The 17,149-nt window shown below is 41.3% G+C and overlaps 1 protein-coding gene across 1 annotated transcript in view; it reads right to left on the bottom strand.

Annotated features, from left to right (window-relative positions):
• LOC104413010 (neogenin-like) overlaps window positions 1-17,149 on the bottom strand; it is a gene marked incomplete at both ends in the record, with an annotated part of 45,047 nt that overhangs the window by 27,169 nt on the left and 729 nt on the right. The window contains 2 exons of the mRNA XM_010023892.1: window positions 5,094-5,230; window positions 12,886-13,039. Coding sequence (XP_010022194.1) covers window positions 5,094-5,230; window positions 12,886-13,039 — 291 coding nt within the window. The remainder of the gene's footprint in view (window positions 1-5,093; window positions 5,231-12,885; window positions 13,040-17,149) is intronic.

A 17,149-nucleotide genomic window follows, 5' to 3' on the forward strand; every position in this document is an offset into this window, starting at 1 on the left:
TCAGACCTGCCATATCATTTTCGTGAAGAAAATGGAATTTTGGGGCGTTTATTATTTTCTGGTTCATTATTAACCACAGTAAATATTCCAATAGAAAGAGAAAACTCCCTCTAAACTCATTATCTGCAGCATAAATACCAAGACAGGCGACGGGAAGCTCACGCAGTGACCTAACTCGAGCCACAGCATTCACAGAATCCCCAGGGGTGCCGGGCACAGCAATAAATCTGAAACATTTCCCAGATGAAGAATGAACTTCTAACCTTCTCAGTATTTAACTGCCTCTATGGCTCTTCCAGGCCACAGGCTTGGGACTGAACAGAAGCCAGCTGATTGCATTTCAAATACATTTACTTCTTGTTTCCCCAGCTTTTCTTTCATCACTTTCCACCTTATCTAACGGAAATACTACAGATTCTTTCATTGCTGGGGAAAGCAAAACAACTTTTTTCAGTGCTCTCGATGCATTACACGTGATGTAAATAAATCTGGTGCCCAGCACCATTCCTCCTGCTGACATCAAGGGGAAGAACTCTGTCAACACAGTTAAAACAAACTTGACTTTGTACCAAAGGTTTTCAGACACCAAATTATTGCCTCCCTTTGTGGGAAGTAACCTGTCCTGGCAAAGGTACCTTTAAGGTGCTCAGCCTGAGACTGTGATGACATGCTTTTTGCACCCAAGAGTAACTCCAGGAGAAGTAAGAACAATGCTGTACACATGTTTATCCATTTGATATTTGTCCCTAAAGACTATCTCCAACATAGGTGGGGTTCAGAAATGTTCAGTCTCAGCCCTTAAAGTCTCAGCTTTAGGGACTGGGACTCCCTCAGGCGCAGGTATTCCCCCAGGACATTCTACGCTCTTTTCTATATTCAAACCACTTCTCAACTGTGCAAGTCAAAAACGTGCTGTGTGAAACACAGGTTCATAAAATCTGATTTGCACACCCAGGACTACAAGCACTTGTTTTCTGTGACTCTTCGATGCAGAGCAGTCTTGAGTTTGCTTCTCTTGGTGGCAATGGGCAGCTTCTCCGTTTCAAGAAAGAGGTCTGAAAATGGCCCTTCCAACAGCTCCATTGCTGTGCTGTTCAGGCAGTTGTTCCCTCACCCATTTTGACCAAAAGGACCTAAAAGAGCTCAAACCAGCCTGAGAAGGTCTGGTTTAAGTTAAGAGCTCACCAAAAGCAGCTGAGCCCACAGACGACAGAGGGGCTGTGGGGAGCACTGGAGACGGGACCCACCTTTCCAGTGGCACCGTCACACAAGGGGAGAGGGGGCACGAACACTTGGTGCCACTCAGCAGTACATGGAGAATTCATTCCAGGCAGGTGACAGAAGCTACACCAAACCCCACTGATTTCCAAGACAGACTAGATATTTAGTATTTGAAATCCATGTGCATTTGACAAATATAGCCCTTCATACCATTTCAGAGAACAACCAGGTTTAACAAAGGGCTGAAATTCAAGGATGTTTCACAAGTCAAGCTACAAAGAACGTTACTAACGGCAAAAACAGGAATTCATTTATGATTCTTTCTTTTGTCCTCCTCAAAAATGGAAGCTACTTAAAAAACTTTCTTCTCTCCAAATCCAATTATCATCTAAACAACTTCTCAACCAAACACATCTCTTATACCACCATTTCCTTTTCGCCAGTAGTGAAACACTACTTCTTCCTATGTTCTCAGGACCTGTACTGCACACCTCTTGCATATTCTCAGAACAGTCTTCACACTCCATTATTTTTCCATCATCCTCTGAATCAAATGAAATTCCTGTAACTCTAACTCCCAGATACATGTTGTAGATAAAGACACTGAGGAAACAAATTTGTTTAATATCCTTCTGGACCCTAAGTACCTTTCTAGTCAAGTAATCCTTCCTAATAAAGTCACACTTCCAGATTCAGCCCTTCAGTGATTTATGCAGGAAAATTAAACCACTTTGTAAACCCAATCATTAAGGCAATAGAAATATTTTTAAATGGCACAGGGTAACCTGTTCAACAGACTACTTCCAGCTATGTGAATCAGCTCATATCTTTCAGTGTCACCAACAGGATCTGAGTAAATTGCATTAGTTTAAGGTAGCATTTTATCTGAATTGAAAATGGTGCCAAACTTAACAGAGAAAAACCCATGAACTCCCAGGGCTCCCTTTATATGCTTGTATGCAAGCTAGAAAGAAGCTGTCTTCAATTCTCTCTCGTGTACCCTGTGCAAACACACAAGCAGCACAGCAAAACATAGGTATTTCTTGCCAGTTGAGCACAGCACACAATCCAGATGTGCCACACTTCACGGTACCCTACCCTTGAAATATGAAAATCACCCGTTTCATCCCTACTGCCAGGGAAGAACGGAGATCCAAGTAATCCTTCCAATGCAGCGGCTGGTTGACAGCTTGCTGCCACTGGTACCACATCACAGACAGAGCCTGTTAGCTTCCAGGGGTTTATATCCTTGTCAAAGGATACAGGAAAGAGGTCTTGGAGCAAAGTGACATCCAACAAGCATTCTTAGCAGTCAATGCCCAATTTAAGTTTACAGCTTCTAACAGTTAAGAGGCATCAACAGGAACATCGCTTCACTCTCAACTGTCCTAACACTGTCAAACAATGCCATCTTACCCATGCTGAACTAGAGATCTACATGTCTTACTCAACTGGGATTGTGAAATGGTAATAGAAGGGGAAAAAAAAAGAGACTGTCTCAGTAAAACCTCTAGCACAGCACTGAAATCTCCAAACAAACACACCCAGGTACTTGGAGAGATGCAGAAAAATACATTAGGCAAGGGAATTAAATACTCAAAAAATGGCTTTCTTATATGAACTTCTGCCAGACTAATTTCTAAGAACGACAGAAAAAGCTTAGATTAAGTAAAATCATGCAGTTATTAGGTGGGAAGAGATGGCAATTTTTCTAGTCCAGAAGAAAATGATACAGTGATCAGAGAACAGTTATTCAAACTATTCAACGCTTCAGCAAATTATAGTAATGCAGAAATACAATTACTCTCTCCAGTGACCTCTCAAAGGAAAGGTAGAATTAAGATTAGAACTGAGAAGTAAAATCAGAACTGCAACTTTCCAAAATGTATTCCGTGTCATCTTTAATCTATTTTAATACTAAAGCATTAGAAGAAATCTTTTGGGGTTTTTGTGCCAGGCATATAAGAAAAATTCAGCATAAAAGACCTGGCAGAACATATTCTGTACCTTTACAATTGAATAAAGAAATCATTTCCATTAGTTTAGATAAGGAACAAAAGAGTTTCCCAAGCTCACTTTCAGCCCCTAAGTGACCTGACTGTACATCATAGAATCATAGAACAGTTAGGGTTGGAAAGGACCTTAAGATCATCTAGTTCCAACCCCCCTGCCATGAGCAGGGACACCACACACTAAACTATGTCACCCAAGGCTCTGTCCAGCCTGGCCTTAAACTCCTCCAGGGTTGGAGCATTCACAACTTCCTTGGGCAACCTATTCCAGTGCCTCAGCACCCTCACTGTGAAGAACTTCTTCCTTACATCTAACCTAAAGTTCCCCTGTTTAAGTTTAAAGCCATTACCCCTTGTCCTACCACTACAGTCCCTAACAAAGAGTCCCTCCCCAGCATCCTTGTAGGCCTCCTTCAGATACTAGAAGGCTGCTATGAGGTCTCCACGCAGCCTTCTCTTCTCCAGGCTGAACAGCCCCAACTTTCTCAGCCTGTCTTCATACGGGAGGTGCTCCAGCCCTCTTATCATCCTGGTGGCCTCCTCTGGACTTGCTCCAACAGCTCCATGTCCTTTTTATGTTGAGGACACCAGAACTGGACACAATATTCCAAGTGAGGTCTCACAAGAGCAGAGTAGAGGGGCAGGATCACCTCCTTTGACCTGCTGGTCACGCTTCTTTTGGTGCAGCCCAGGATACGGTTGGCTTTCTGGGCTGCAAGCGCACACTGCCTGCTCATGTCCTTCATTAAGGTTATAACTCAGTTTTATCTATCACTTGCTTAGCTTAATTACATATCGTTAATATTATTAATTTCTGCCATTGCCCATAAAACTCACAGCCTTGTGCCAATTCTGCAAAATAGATAGGTTGGAACTGAATTAAACACAGCACACTGAGTTGCATAAAACCGCCACCAAGTGCTACGGTGCATCAAGCATACAAATAACCCGAAAGCCAGAACAGCATCTTCAGTCTTCTGGCCCAAGGAACAAGGGATGAAAAATGTGGAGGGTCGTTTTCTGCATGACCAGAATTTCTTGGCTTACAAAATACTCTGAGTTGAAGTAGAGCTCTATTGCATCTGAGCAGCCTCACAGGGAGTACAGGCCTCAGGCGTTCTTCCCAAGCTTTTAAAGAAGGGCAGAGTTGGCCAAAATACTTGACTTGTGTACCAGTAACCCACAGAAAGCAAGAGGCATGCTCAGAGAGCTAGTGCCCAGATCAGGGGAGATAAAACACAAGGTGCAGCTCAAGGTACAGGTAACAAAGACGACTATTCCCCTCCATGTGTTTGTTAATAAGGTGCAGAATTGATATTCAGTTTTACACAGATGTGGTTAAATAGAGCTGTGACACAGCAGAAATCCTGTGAATGTCAGTATAAACCTTCCTCCATATGCCACTTCCTGAAGACGACGACTTTGGCTGGTCAATACTGAGCAACTCCTGTCATCCATTCTTGATTTTTCTAACTTCTCTACCTCTTATATACCAGAAACATACCTGGAACTTCTGAAACACAGCTAAGAGACAAAAAATGTATCATCTTAAATATATATAACAAAATATATATAGTACTAACTCAACAGTATATTTAAGGATTATGAAAAATTCTTTATATGTCCTTTATATGTCTTGTCAAGATGCATTATATAACCAAATCCTTGTGAAATTATAAGCAGTTTGAATAATAAATCAGAGTAGCACACAACACTATTAAAAGAAGGGGAAGTGTGTGTTTTATTTTGTTTTAAATGGGGCACAACACCCAACACGGTCTTTCACTGACCACACGATCAAATTCTTGGGAAAGGTCACCTGGAGATGTGTTCTCTCTGCAAATCAAGTATAGGACCTACCTTGAACTGTAAGTTCTGCTTGAGCCTCAATGGTGTCATTTCCATTGTCTGCTATGCAGGTGTAGGTCCCCGCATCCTGTTCTGTAACCTCGCTGATCTCCAGGCTGCCCCCCGCAAGCAGAAGAAACCTTCCAGAGCTGCGTAAAACAGGACATGGGTGAGCTGACAGACACACTGACTTCAATAGTGTCCCCAGAGAAGCACACACAAGTCCAAAATGTCTACATAAGCTGAAGAAGTGTTTGCACACAGTATTTCTAGGTGCCCTGTACAAGAAGCCATGTTAGAGTGAGGGATTTTTAACTAGATAATCGAATTCCACACCTTGGCTTCACATTTAAAATGAGGTTCAACTACATCAATTCCACAAGAGTAGGTCATCTTTTGGCACTTGCAGCTTCAGCTGCTCTTAATTAAATGTGATCCAAGGTGTTTAGATAATAGCAAGTCAAACTTAAGGAAAATGAAATAATAAGACCACATCATTAAAAAAAACCATTCTGGAGATACAGCTGGAGCAATGTGTTGTGTGAAAGGCTGTAACATGACAGACTTTCACCTGTACAACATCAGGAAAGAAGCACACATAGCGTAACACATAGTCATTGCATTTTGGTAAAAAGACAGCCACTTCGCTAAGGTGCAAGATTTCAGAGCAAGATACAGGTTAAAAACATTTTCAAGATACAAATTCATCAAGATGACAACGTTTCTGTACAGAATTTCCCCCCTTGTAAAGACAGGGGGAAGCATTTATAATTCAGTCCTTATAAACTACCTGCTTTTTATGCTAAACATAGTAGACATATGTAGCATCTTATGCTAAACATCGTACCCACAGCCAACAGCGACATTCTTCTCCTACTGCAACCATCATTCCCCTTTACATGATACAAAAGTTTCCAAAATCCTTCATCACTCCAAGCACCAAAAAAAAAAACAAACCCACCCAATTTCTTTCTCCATTTGAAAGTTTACTAGAATTCTGTTAGTAGAACCAATGCTCTTACCTGCTTGGAAAGGTGAATTGTTAGGACACAAAGACTTCTGACTCACCTAACTAACTACCACATTAGTATTGATTTACAGTACTACTATAATTGTTGATCAATTTCCTGATTCAATACATTTAAAAGCAAACAAAATGTTTATTGGAATTAAGTGAAGTCTTAAAAGCATCCAGAAAGATGTCCTATGTACCCCATAAGGAAAGGCATCCTGTTTACATGATCTAGTAACAGGAAGACTGCAAAGACTTGGTTTTGTAAGTAGTGCAGGGAATTTGAGCTTTAAAAGGAAGAATGCCTGAAGAAACAGTAGAGCAGCAAGTGGACAGCACTGCAAAGAGGTGCTAGCCAAGAGGAAAACAGCAAGAAGTTTGTCATTAAAATCTCTTTTGGAACTGCTTGACAGTGCTTCAAGGACAAAGTAAGGAAAATATAGAAACTGGATTATTTTGTATGTATTTTATTGTCACTGCAGCCAAAAAAAAAGGCAGGAGCATCCTATCATGGATTAGACGAAAAACTAATATGTAGAAAAAAATAGGAGCTTTTGTGGTAATAAAAAAATAGGAGATGGATCATCCTTCACTATTTCAAGCAAGAAAAATTGATACATAGGAGACGTGAAGAGGAGCTGCCAAAACTACTTCGCTTTTTTCCCCATGTTCTCCCACTTTCTTGTATTCAAAAGCTGTAGTGACAGGACAAGGGGTGATGGGTTTAAACTTAAACAGGGGAAGTTCAGGTTGGATATAAGCAAGTTCTTCCCTGTGAGGGTGCTGAGGTGCTGGCACAGGGTGCCCAGAGAAGCTGTGGCTGCCCCATCCCTGGCAGTGTTCAAGGCCAGGCTGGACAGAGTCCTGAGCGACATGGTCTAGTGTGAGGTGTCCCTGCCAATGGCAGGGAGATTTGAATTGGAAACTCTCAGGGAGATTGGAATTGGATGATCTTAAGGCCTTTTCCAACCCAAACCATTCTACAATTCTATTTACCTTTATCCTATCTAGGTAAAATCATTAGTTTTAAACCACACAAGTCTACTGAAGTCAGCACAAAGAAACTGAACCTAGACATTGTGGGTTACACCACCTCCAAGGCAAATCTGACCACCCAAGAAAGTTCTAAGACTATCTAAAAAGATCTAAGAAAATTATGCTCTTCCTGATACTTGAACCTCTGGATTCCTACCATTTTCTGGATATACCATCATTACCTAACTCCGAGCAACAGATGCCTTATGATGCTCATCTTCCCATCGCCAGCGTCTGGAAAAGTGAAGTAACATCTGCATGGGGATGCAGCAGACTATTGAGGCAGACTATTTATTAACCAGCAATTAAGATGTTACTAAGACTATTAAAAATCACTAGACGTTGTCACACTGGCCCACCAAAGTCAGTCATATAGGACCTCAGAAACTACTGGCAACATGGTAGCATTTACATGGATTTGCCTTTTTGCCAAGAAACAAGGTTTTATAGTTTTCAGTCATCTCAATTGTGTGCCAAGCTTTTCTCTCTTTATTTTCCTCAAGAAAACCTAGAGCTGAGTCCAGAGTTTACCCATATGTGATGCGACACAAGTTCACCACTGTTAAAAACATGGAAGAAGGAAATTAACTTATGAGACTCCTTGGTGATTCCTTCTGTATGCATTAGCTATGCAAAAATTCTGGGCTTAAAGCAAAAGTGCTTTTGTAATAAAGTAAAACCATCTTAATTTTGTAAGAACAATGAAGCATTTCCACAGAAGACTGAAGCAATCAGATTTCAGACACTGGAGACAAAGAATCAGCTTCATGTAAAAATGATAACGTAATTTAAAATGCCATTAAAAACAAGGATTGATCATTCAAATGTCAGGAAACAGGAAAATCAAACTCAAGCCTTTTATACGCGTTCCATACAGCCCTTAGTTACACACTCATAAGATATAATTACTGAAGCCACTTTGGATACCCACTCACATGACTTTTTTGTGTTTCATTATTACAAAACATAGTGAGTCTTTATTAATTTACTGTATTCAAATAGCCAGTTATACCCTGAGGTTTTGGTTCCCCCCTTTTAAATTACTATTCCCCAAACATCTGATAATCTATTTGCAGCCTTGGTAAAGTACAGTAGATAAAATTAGACAGTAAATTACACTATTTTGTGGAACCTACTACCAGAAAAATCTCCATAATTACTCTATGTTTAACCTTTACTGAGCTGAGCAAGTATTCACTTAATACAAATCACTCGGAGTGCCTGGCAAATAATAACCTGCAATCATTAAAAACATCACACATTTGTATGAAGTATTAATGACAAAGCCCTGCATCAAGAGCACATACGCGACCAGACATTTAAAGACTTCATTTGAATGCAAACAGCAAGAGCGTAAAATGCAACCACACATGCAACGACAGCTTTGGGATCTCCTCACTTCAGAACGTGATTAACCACACAAACATGTTAGTCTTCTGAAGGCATTTTTCAGTGTAAGATTTGACTGTATTGAACAGCTCAAAACCACCAAAGAGTTACCTGTACTTGAACAGCCACATTAAAACAGGATGTTGTTGTTCAGAGACCTTTCAACTGTTAATTTTCACATTCACCACCTCATTTACTGTAACTTTTTCAAGAGTTTGTGCATTCATTTGTAAGTTCTTCCATATCCATGTCCAAATATAAATCAAGATACACAATCTGTGCTGTTTGCGCACACACTGCTCCACACACTTGCAAAGGTTTCAAAGCAGAACTTCACCTTCCAAGCATGTGAAACTCTGTGCCTGTCTTACATGTTCTGAGAACCCATCTTGGCATCCCCTGAAACACTTTGCAACTTCAGAATCATCAAAAGCAGAAAATTACTCCTGCATTTGCTAAGAGACCCTCGCACAGTCAGACCTCCGGCCAGATGAGACATTCAAAAAAGTATGAAAGGCTCAAAGTTGACAAAAAACTATTCAACTTGGATATCAAATTTCCGCTATAATATCGGGTAATATTGACCATACAGTAGATTTTACTTTAGAAGGTTTTCTGCAAAGGACATAAGATTTATTCAATCAGCTTTATACTTCAGTGACTTTCCTCACTTCCTTCCATTTCTCTCCATATTTCCCATGTTCCCGGCAGAGAATTTACTCATTGAGTTTATGGAGGAAATCCAGCTGAACAAGTAGAATGCACATTTGTGTTCCTGACTCACATATGACAGGGCAGGTGCCCACCAGTAGTGCTCTCCAAGAGCTATGTGCAAAACACTCTATACCTCAAGATTATTCCCACATGAATACATTGAATCTAGAGGCTGGCTTCATATTTTGAAGCTCTAGGTTGGAGCTACATGCACAGCAACATAAATCTCAACCTGAAACAGGGTTTAGCCTTTTCTTTTCAATGTAGTTTTGAGAAGACTGTCACATATCAAACTACTGCTTGACCAGCAAGCCAACTCAATGAAAAGCTTCCATCACAAGTCAAGTGCTTTGCTCAGTCACAGGTTATCGGGTCCAATTTTCAACTTGGTGATTTTTTTTTTCTCTCTGAAATTGTGAGCACTGTAAGAAAGGCCTCAGAGGAGCAGACCTCAGCTAGACAGCAGTGCCTACAGAACGGCTTCCAGGCAGTGCAAACCTACACAGACCCTTCCTCCAAATAGCATCTTACTCTTCAGCTTCTGAGGACAAAGACTTCCAAGACCTGGCTGGAAGCTGGGTACTTTGCAGTCATTGATGGAGTTCTTGATGAGGACCCAGAAAGCCAGCAGTCTAACTATCACTTCTATTGCTTTAAAATCTTTCAGTTAAGTTCTGAAGGGCTTCCTTGAAGTTCTAACAGTTTTACTACAATGGAAATTGTTAGCATTGCACTGAACTTCACCAGTTTCCCACTCTACACTCCAAGCTTCCTTCTTTTTCACTCCAATTTGGAAGCTATTTTATCACAGCAAGCTCATTTCACAATATATTGCATTACAGGCTGCTTCTCTGAACAAGCGCCAAGACTGCCATCATTAAAGCTGACTCGTATTTATCCAGTCACAAATCTTACTTCAACACATACTTCATTGAAATTAAACACCTTCCCTTTTTTCAGGTCTTCCAACAAATATTTAATGTCAAAGCCCCACCACTCATTCAAAATCATCTATTTTTCCTATAAATACAGGGAACCTATCATTATTCTGCTTGAAATGAAAACATTTCATTTTGTATTGGATTAACTGCCACCATTTAAAAAGGAGTAAAAATCAGACACAGCCCTGACCATGCTATTAGAGTTCTGCTTCCTAACCCCACCTACACAGAGGCATGCATCAATACATATGTATTTACATGTGTGTATACCTACATATATGCATGGGAATGTCTGCAGTGTGTGTGTGTGTGTATGTATAGACAAAGCCCACAATTTCAGAGCTTTTCCCAGACAGAAGGTACATTAAAACCTGTCTGGATGAAAAGGAACAGTTTTCTCCTGGGCAAAAGGAAAGCCATGCTAGTAAGTAAAGTCATTTATATCAAAAGGGGATTTTAATACAAATTAAAAGTGATTTAATTCGTAATTAAATTAACAGACCATGCATAACAAGCTACAGTAGCTATTTTGCAACAGTCTACCTGGAGGCTTTACTCCAGCAAAGAACCTTAATTTTTAGTTCCAGAGATTTTCCAGTTATTCGAGTCAAAAGAATAATACAACAGCTGCCAAGGTAAATGAAGTTAAAGAACTTTTTGCTGTCTGCTGTTTGAATCGTTCTCTGTTAAGCCACAGCCATGAGTAACAGACCTCAGAGTTTTGGTACAGTTTGATCACTGTAATGAACTTTACTCACTCGTCTTCGGCCAGGCCAGAAAGGTGCTACAAGTAACAGCAAGTCCAAGGAAATACAATTTCCATTGTTCACACCCCTTATTTTCCTTTTTGGCTGTATCTTAGTGCAGAAGAAAACATTTATTTCAAATGGAAGAGGAATATTTCTTTGTCTTTTCAGCTTTATCCTCATTAGGGAATACATATCCAAAGGATGTGACTATCAGCAGGTTCCAAGAGCATCCAGGCACCTGCAGCTTTCTGTTTGGCAAGAAGCTTTCCTTGGGCTTGGCAGAAGACATGCACAGCTCACTTGCTGCAGGAGTAGAGAAGCGGTTAGTAACACAATCTGGAGAAAACCAGCAGTCTCGTGGCTCTTGCTCCTGCCTTACCACACAGTGTCCATGGGATGATGGAAAGATGCTCAAGCAAAAGCAGCACCAAGCCAAGAGCTGATGTCAGCACAGAGGAAGTGCTCTGCTGACTGCTCACAGCCACAACCTGACACAGAGGCCACAGCAACCATCAACCAGCATCCAGCCTTGTAACAGAGACATCACACCACAAACTAACGCTAACTATCCTGAAGAACATGGTCATACGTGGCTCAAATTGTGCATGTAGAAAGAACAAATGTGTTGAATTTTATGCCTCAGCTCTCCAAGAAAATTTCTCACTCTGAATTTTGAACAGAAAAAATAGTATCTGTGAAGCCCTCAGAAGTTATCATGACAACCTGCACAGAAAAGTTGTGATGGAATTAACAGCACTGTATTCAGAGCAGGATTACAACATTTGGGCACTAGATCAAAACCAAGAAGAAAATAGCTCTTTAGTAAGTGACTTGAACTGCCCTTGTGCACTGAATGTGACAGAACCTAAGGAAGGATGGGGTGGAGGGGCAGCAAAAATTTATGAAGATGTGACATGACATCATTTTACAGACAGGAGAAACACATTAAGATCTTACCAGGAACATTTATTCTGACATTTCATCACATTTGATTGTGCAACTCTAATGAGTCTGTTCCATCCTCTGTATGCAAGTGATTTCTCATATTTACAAAAGAAGAAAGAACCTAAATCATGTGCCATCAGGCTGACACCAACACAATATCTCTGTGCTATTGAAACTGTTAGTCATTACCCACAGAATCCTGCCTTTTCCAGAGAATGACAGCTCAAATTAGGAGCTCCTGGATTTTGTTAATTTAACAGTTGACCAGAGATACATTACTACTACTAGTACCGTAGAGACACTTGCACATGCTTTAGCTGCTTTCTATGTCAGCCATGCAGCAGCATATCTTTACCTCTTGTTGCTTCACGATTCACTTGTTTCCCACATTAATCTCGCCACTGACTTTGAGAAACACCAAGAACATTCAAGTACCTGGAATTTCCATGTTCTAGTAAGTATGTTCATATGATAGACAAAAATTTTCTTGATAAGATTTGTTCTGCTTTCTTTTATTTCCTACCACCTTATTTTGAATGACTACACCAGCAGTGACAACATGCAATAGAGCAGTTTGCGCTTAATGCATTCCTGAAAGCCCACGATGGTTTTTATTCATGCCTAACATTTTAATATTCTGGTTTAATGAGAAATCACGAGATTCTGCTTCAAACACTTACCCTTAAATTCTTGTGGAACATTTAGACACACACTGAACATTTTCATTGCAGAAAACGTAATGCAAGTGCAGGGCTTGACACATCATATATCAACATGAAGATGTTTCAGCTTTTCTGCAGCATCCTTATTCCCTTAAATGCTTCTTTTACTCCAGTGGCAATCTAAAAGCAATATATACTCTAAGAACCTTTGTGCTTTAAATAAGATTCCTTGGTTTCAGATGTCTGCAAAAAAACCTACCAGAAGATTGTTCCATAAGCCCCATGAACTACCTTACTTGTCCTAACACTCAGCCTAGGAGCGCGCCAGCATAAAAATACATATTAGCCATTACTCACCCTTCTGTGATAAGCTCTTCTTCGTTTCTTGTCCACCTGATATATGGAACTGGAAATCCTACAGCAACACATGGGAAAACTGCATTTTGCCCAACAAGCTTCGTAAGTGAAGAGGGCTGTCTCACAAACATCAAGTCCTGCGGCTCCTCTGGATCTGCAAATATGTTGTAGATGACAAAGTTGTTAGAGAGGCAGAATCAGAAGTATGACCGTATTACTAAAAACAACCCCAAAACAACCCCAAATGAAACATCTAATTTCCTTGCTGCAGCTTCCCAGGATTCACTCACCATCGTACCCACGTAAACGGTTTTCAGTAAGAGACCTCCCCACCCAGCCTCCCACAGGAACAGCTCCCTGCCATCGCCTCCAGACACACAAACTGATTCACCACCGTCAGGATTCTGACTCTGCAAACTCCCTGAACCTGGGACTTACACCAGCTAGTAGAGATTTACTAAAGAAAGGTATAGGCTTGGCTTTGTCCAGCCTGACTTTATGAGGTAGCTGCCAGAGAGTGCTTTTACGTACTGGAAAATGAAATTACTGGAGCAGAGAGTCAATTGTGACCCCAATAAAACTACGAGGTACCTTGCACACTGAAGTAATGCAAGCTTTATCCTAAAACAAAAATCAACCATGGTTTTCTACACCCTTATGGAAATGAACCCTCTGAATTAGCTGTGGGTTTCCTTTGAATTGAGCTGGAAAGGGTTTGGTTTCTTTTTTCCACCCCCTTAAGAACAAGCACAAAGCGTGTATTTACCCAGTCTTTTACCACATGAAAAGGCCATTCTGACTGTGAGAACTGAAAACATACCCACCAGTAAAGACTGTCCAGCAATCTACTTGGAACTAAACTACCACAAATAAATATGCAGAACAAAAGGCTATTTTTCTCCTTTCCCCAAAATACCCATGACTCTTCCAAATATAACCTTAGGAAAAAAAGTCTAAAATGAATTTTAATGGCAACTGTAATCAAATTATCAAGAGGCCCCCTAATGCCTGGGCAGAAGACACAGTTTGTACCTTCTGTCTCTGCCATAACCCCAGCATATGCTTTGTACCATGATCAGAGCAAATGTGTTCCTACACACCAGCGACGGCATTCATGCACTAGTTATCCTATCTCTTTCTGCCAACTACTCAACCCCCCATTTACATGGCATTCACTGCTGGATTCTCAATACTCAGATGTTTGATGACAGGTAAACTCCAGAACCAGACAAGTCCTCAAATTCTTTCTGGCCACCTAAATGGGAACAAACTGCTCTGTACCTACACTACTTTTGCTCTCTGAAGCATATTCTGTGTCTTATCGTACATGTATTCAGCCCATCTCATTTGGGAATTTCTGAAAGTTGTTGGTTTTGGCATTCCTCAGCTCAAAACGCTGTGAACAAGGGAGTGTTTACGGCACTAAGCTAAGGGCATGCATGTCCTCCAAGGTATCACTGAGGAGCTTGCCAGGGTGGTCAAGAGAACTAGACCTGTTGGATCCTGTTTCGGACTTGTCCTAGGGAGAAGGATCCAAACGTGGAGCGATCCTGGATCATACCATATGGCTCAGGCCCACACACAAGCTACCACAGTGGCTCTGCCCACGTTCCCATTAGGAAGTAGTCTGCTTGCTCCAGAAATAAGCCCATGTGCAAGCAGGCGAGTAACGCAGTGGGAGCGACCCGGAGTAGCACACGGAGCAAGCCAAGCTGCAGAACATGGATGGAACAGATTGCCAGCAAGCAATCACTGCACCCGGGAGAGGAGTGGGTGTGATGCGCTGGAGACAGCACTCATTAATGGTCCAAACTCCCAAAAAAGAGCTCAGGTCTCACATTAGTGGGAAATGCTTCAAAAATTAAGGGATGTTTTTACTTGCATTCCTCTGTTTCACAGTACCTGCTGCTAAGAGTAGAGCTCAGCAACATACCCTCCTGCTCAGTGACAGATAAAGGCAGACAGATTGCTCTATGGAAGTAGCTATCAGAACAAGCACAACACTGTCCACGGATGCAAATCCATGTGCTAGAAGATGTGGTGTACTGCAAAGCTTTAGAAGCAGAGCAGCGAGGTCACTGTCAGGCACACATCAGATAACGATTTAAAAAGGGAATAAACCCAATGAAGAACAGATTAATTCAAATCCTTCTTTCAAGCACATCTCAGACCAAACAATCAATTATGGGGCCACTCAAGATTAAGAGAGTTTTCTGTTCAACAGTTTAATCCCACTTTCAAATACACGCCTACCAGGAGGGATGTCACAAAACCTCAGTGTCAACACTTTCCAACTCCTGACCAAGCAAGGAAACAGCATTATTTGAATCCCCTAATACAGTTCTATTGCATCACCTTCAGCAAAACCTTACAAAAGCAAGTAAACTATATCTGGAGCCAAAAGAATTTGAAGGATCGACACAATATGGAAGTTTATCAGAAAATCTTCTATTGCCAAAAAATGAGAAAAGTCTTAAGCATTCATTTGAGGGGCTGTAGAAACACAAATCAAACCATAATAACTCAAATAAGCACCTTTTCCAAAAGTGCTATTCTTCAAAAGCTCTATCCTTAGTTGAAGAAAAGATGAGACTTTTTCTCAGAAAGGCTAAAGAACTTAACGAAACAACATCCTACTTCAAGCACAATTCATGTCCCAAGGGTAGCAAACACCTCAATTCTAAAAGATAGCAGCAACTCTAAAATTGAGGTATTTTAAAGCATATTTTAGCATTTTAAGTAGAAAATTGGCAGTTATGAGAAAGGAGGCCTACAAGGAACCTGGAGAGGGGCTTTGGACAAGGGCCTGGAGGGACAGGACAAGGGGAATGGCTTTAGCATGCCCGAGGGGAGATCGAGATGAGCTCTGAGGCAGAAGCTCTTCCCTGTGAGGGTGCTGAGGCGCTGGCACAGGGTGCCCAGAGAAGCTGTGGCTGCCCCATCCCTGGCAGTGTTCAAGGCCAGCTTGGACACAGGGGCTTGGAGCAACCTGCTCTAGTGGAAGGTGTCCCTGCCCGTGGCAGGGGGTTGGAACTGGATGAGTTTTAAGGTCCCTTCCAGCCCAAACCAGTCTGGGATTAAACAGAAATATTCACTGAAAGGGACCCTCTGAAGGTGCCTTCAAGAATGAAGTCTGCCTATTGTCAACACTGGGTGGTCACAGTCAACTGTGGTATTAACCCAGTCCAACCCTTAAGTGTCCAAAGAAAGAAATTTAGGAGCCCTTTCTGGCAATTCCCCAATACTCAATCAGAATTCCATTATGAAGACTAATTCAGAAGAGCAAGAATAAAGTTCTGGAAATCATTAAGAAAATCCATACAAACCCCAGCCTGTATTTCCCTCGTTTAGGAAAGTGCAATTCAATTTCTCTCTTATTCTTGGTCAACTTTCAAAACTCTGTGTTAGAACATCTGGAGACACACAGCTCTGCGTAAGTGTTGTTTGAAACAGAACTAAATGGAGAAGCAGTTTACATCGGGAATGGACTTGTGTTCTTATAAGGAAATCCAAACATTTCAGAGTAATAAGCAGAGTCAAACCCAGCAAATTAGAAAGACATCCCCCTTTGGGGGGCTGGGACACTTCCCAAAAGGGTCCAATGTTAAAGAATCAGAATTTCCTAAATACCAGGACAATTGATGAGGGACTAAGCACCAGTTTCTTTCAGAGTATTTTAAATCTGGATTCAAGCCTGAGAAATTAAGAAATCCCCAAACATTTATACTCAAAATCTCAGTCAATACCCTCCTTGTAACATCTCTCAATGACTTTTTAAAGGAAACCTTTCCAAAAAAGCCCTTAAAAGCTGAAAGCTAAACATGACAAAAAAGTATGTGTATGTCTGGGCCTGTCTCCAGCCCCTGCAGAGAGCTCAGACCCCGATTAACTGATGGTGCTTTCCTGCTTCCCAACTGCAAGATACAGGTCAGTCTTCCCAAGGGCTAAAATCCTTTAGCCTAAGTGCCTGCACTCATCCTCAGCTATGTAGCAAACAAAACCAAACCATCCCCAACCACCAGCTTCTACAACTTTACACTTAGTTCAAACGAAAATACACAAAAACCCAACAGAGCAGATAATCATGTGCACCACTTAGTAAGTCTTCTTGTGCAGTTCTCTCCATCTAATGTCATAGAATCATAGAATGGTTTGGGTTGGAAGGACCTTCAAGCTCATCCAATTCCAACCCCTGCCACGGGCAGGGACACCGTCCACTAGAGCAGGTTGCTCCAAGCCCCTGTGTCCAACCTGGCCTTGAACA

The sequence above is a fragment of the Nestor notabilis genome, unplaced genomic scaffold (genome assembly GCF_000696875.1).
Source record: "Nestor notabilis isolate BGI_N333 unplaced genomic scaffold, ASM69687v1 scaffold1831, whole genome shotgun sequence".
Classification (NCBI taxonomy): Eukaryota; Metazoa; Chordata; class Aves; order Psittaciformes; family Psittacidae; genus Nestor; species Nestor notabilis.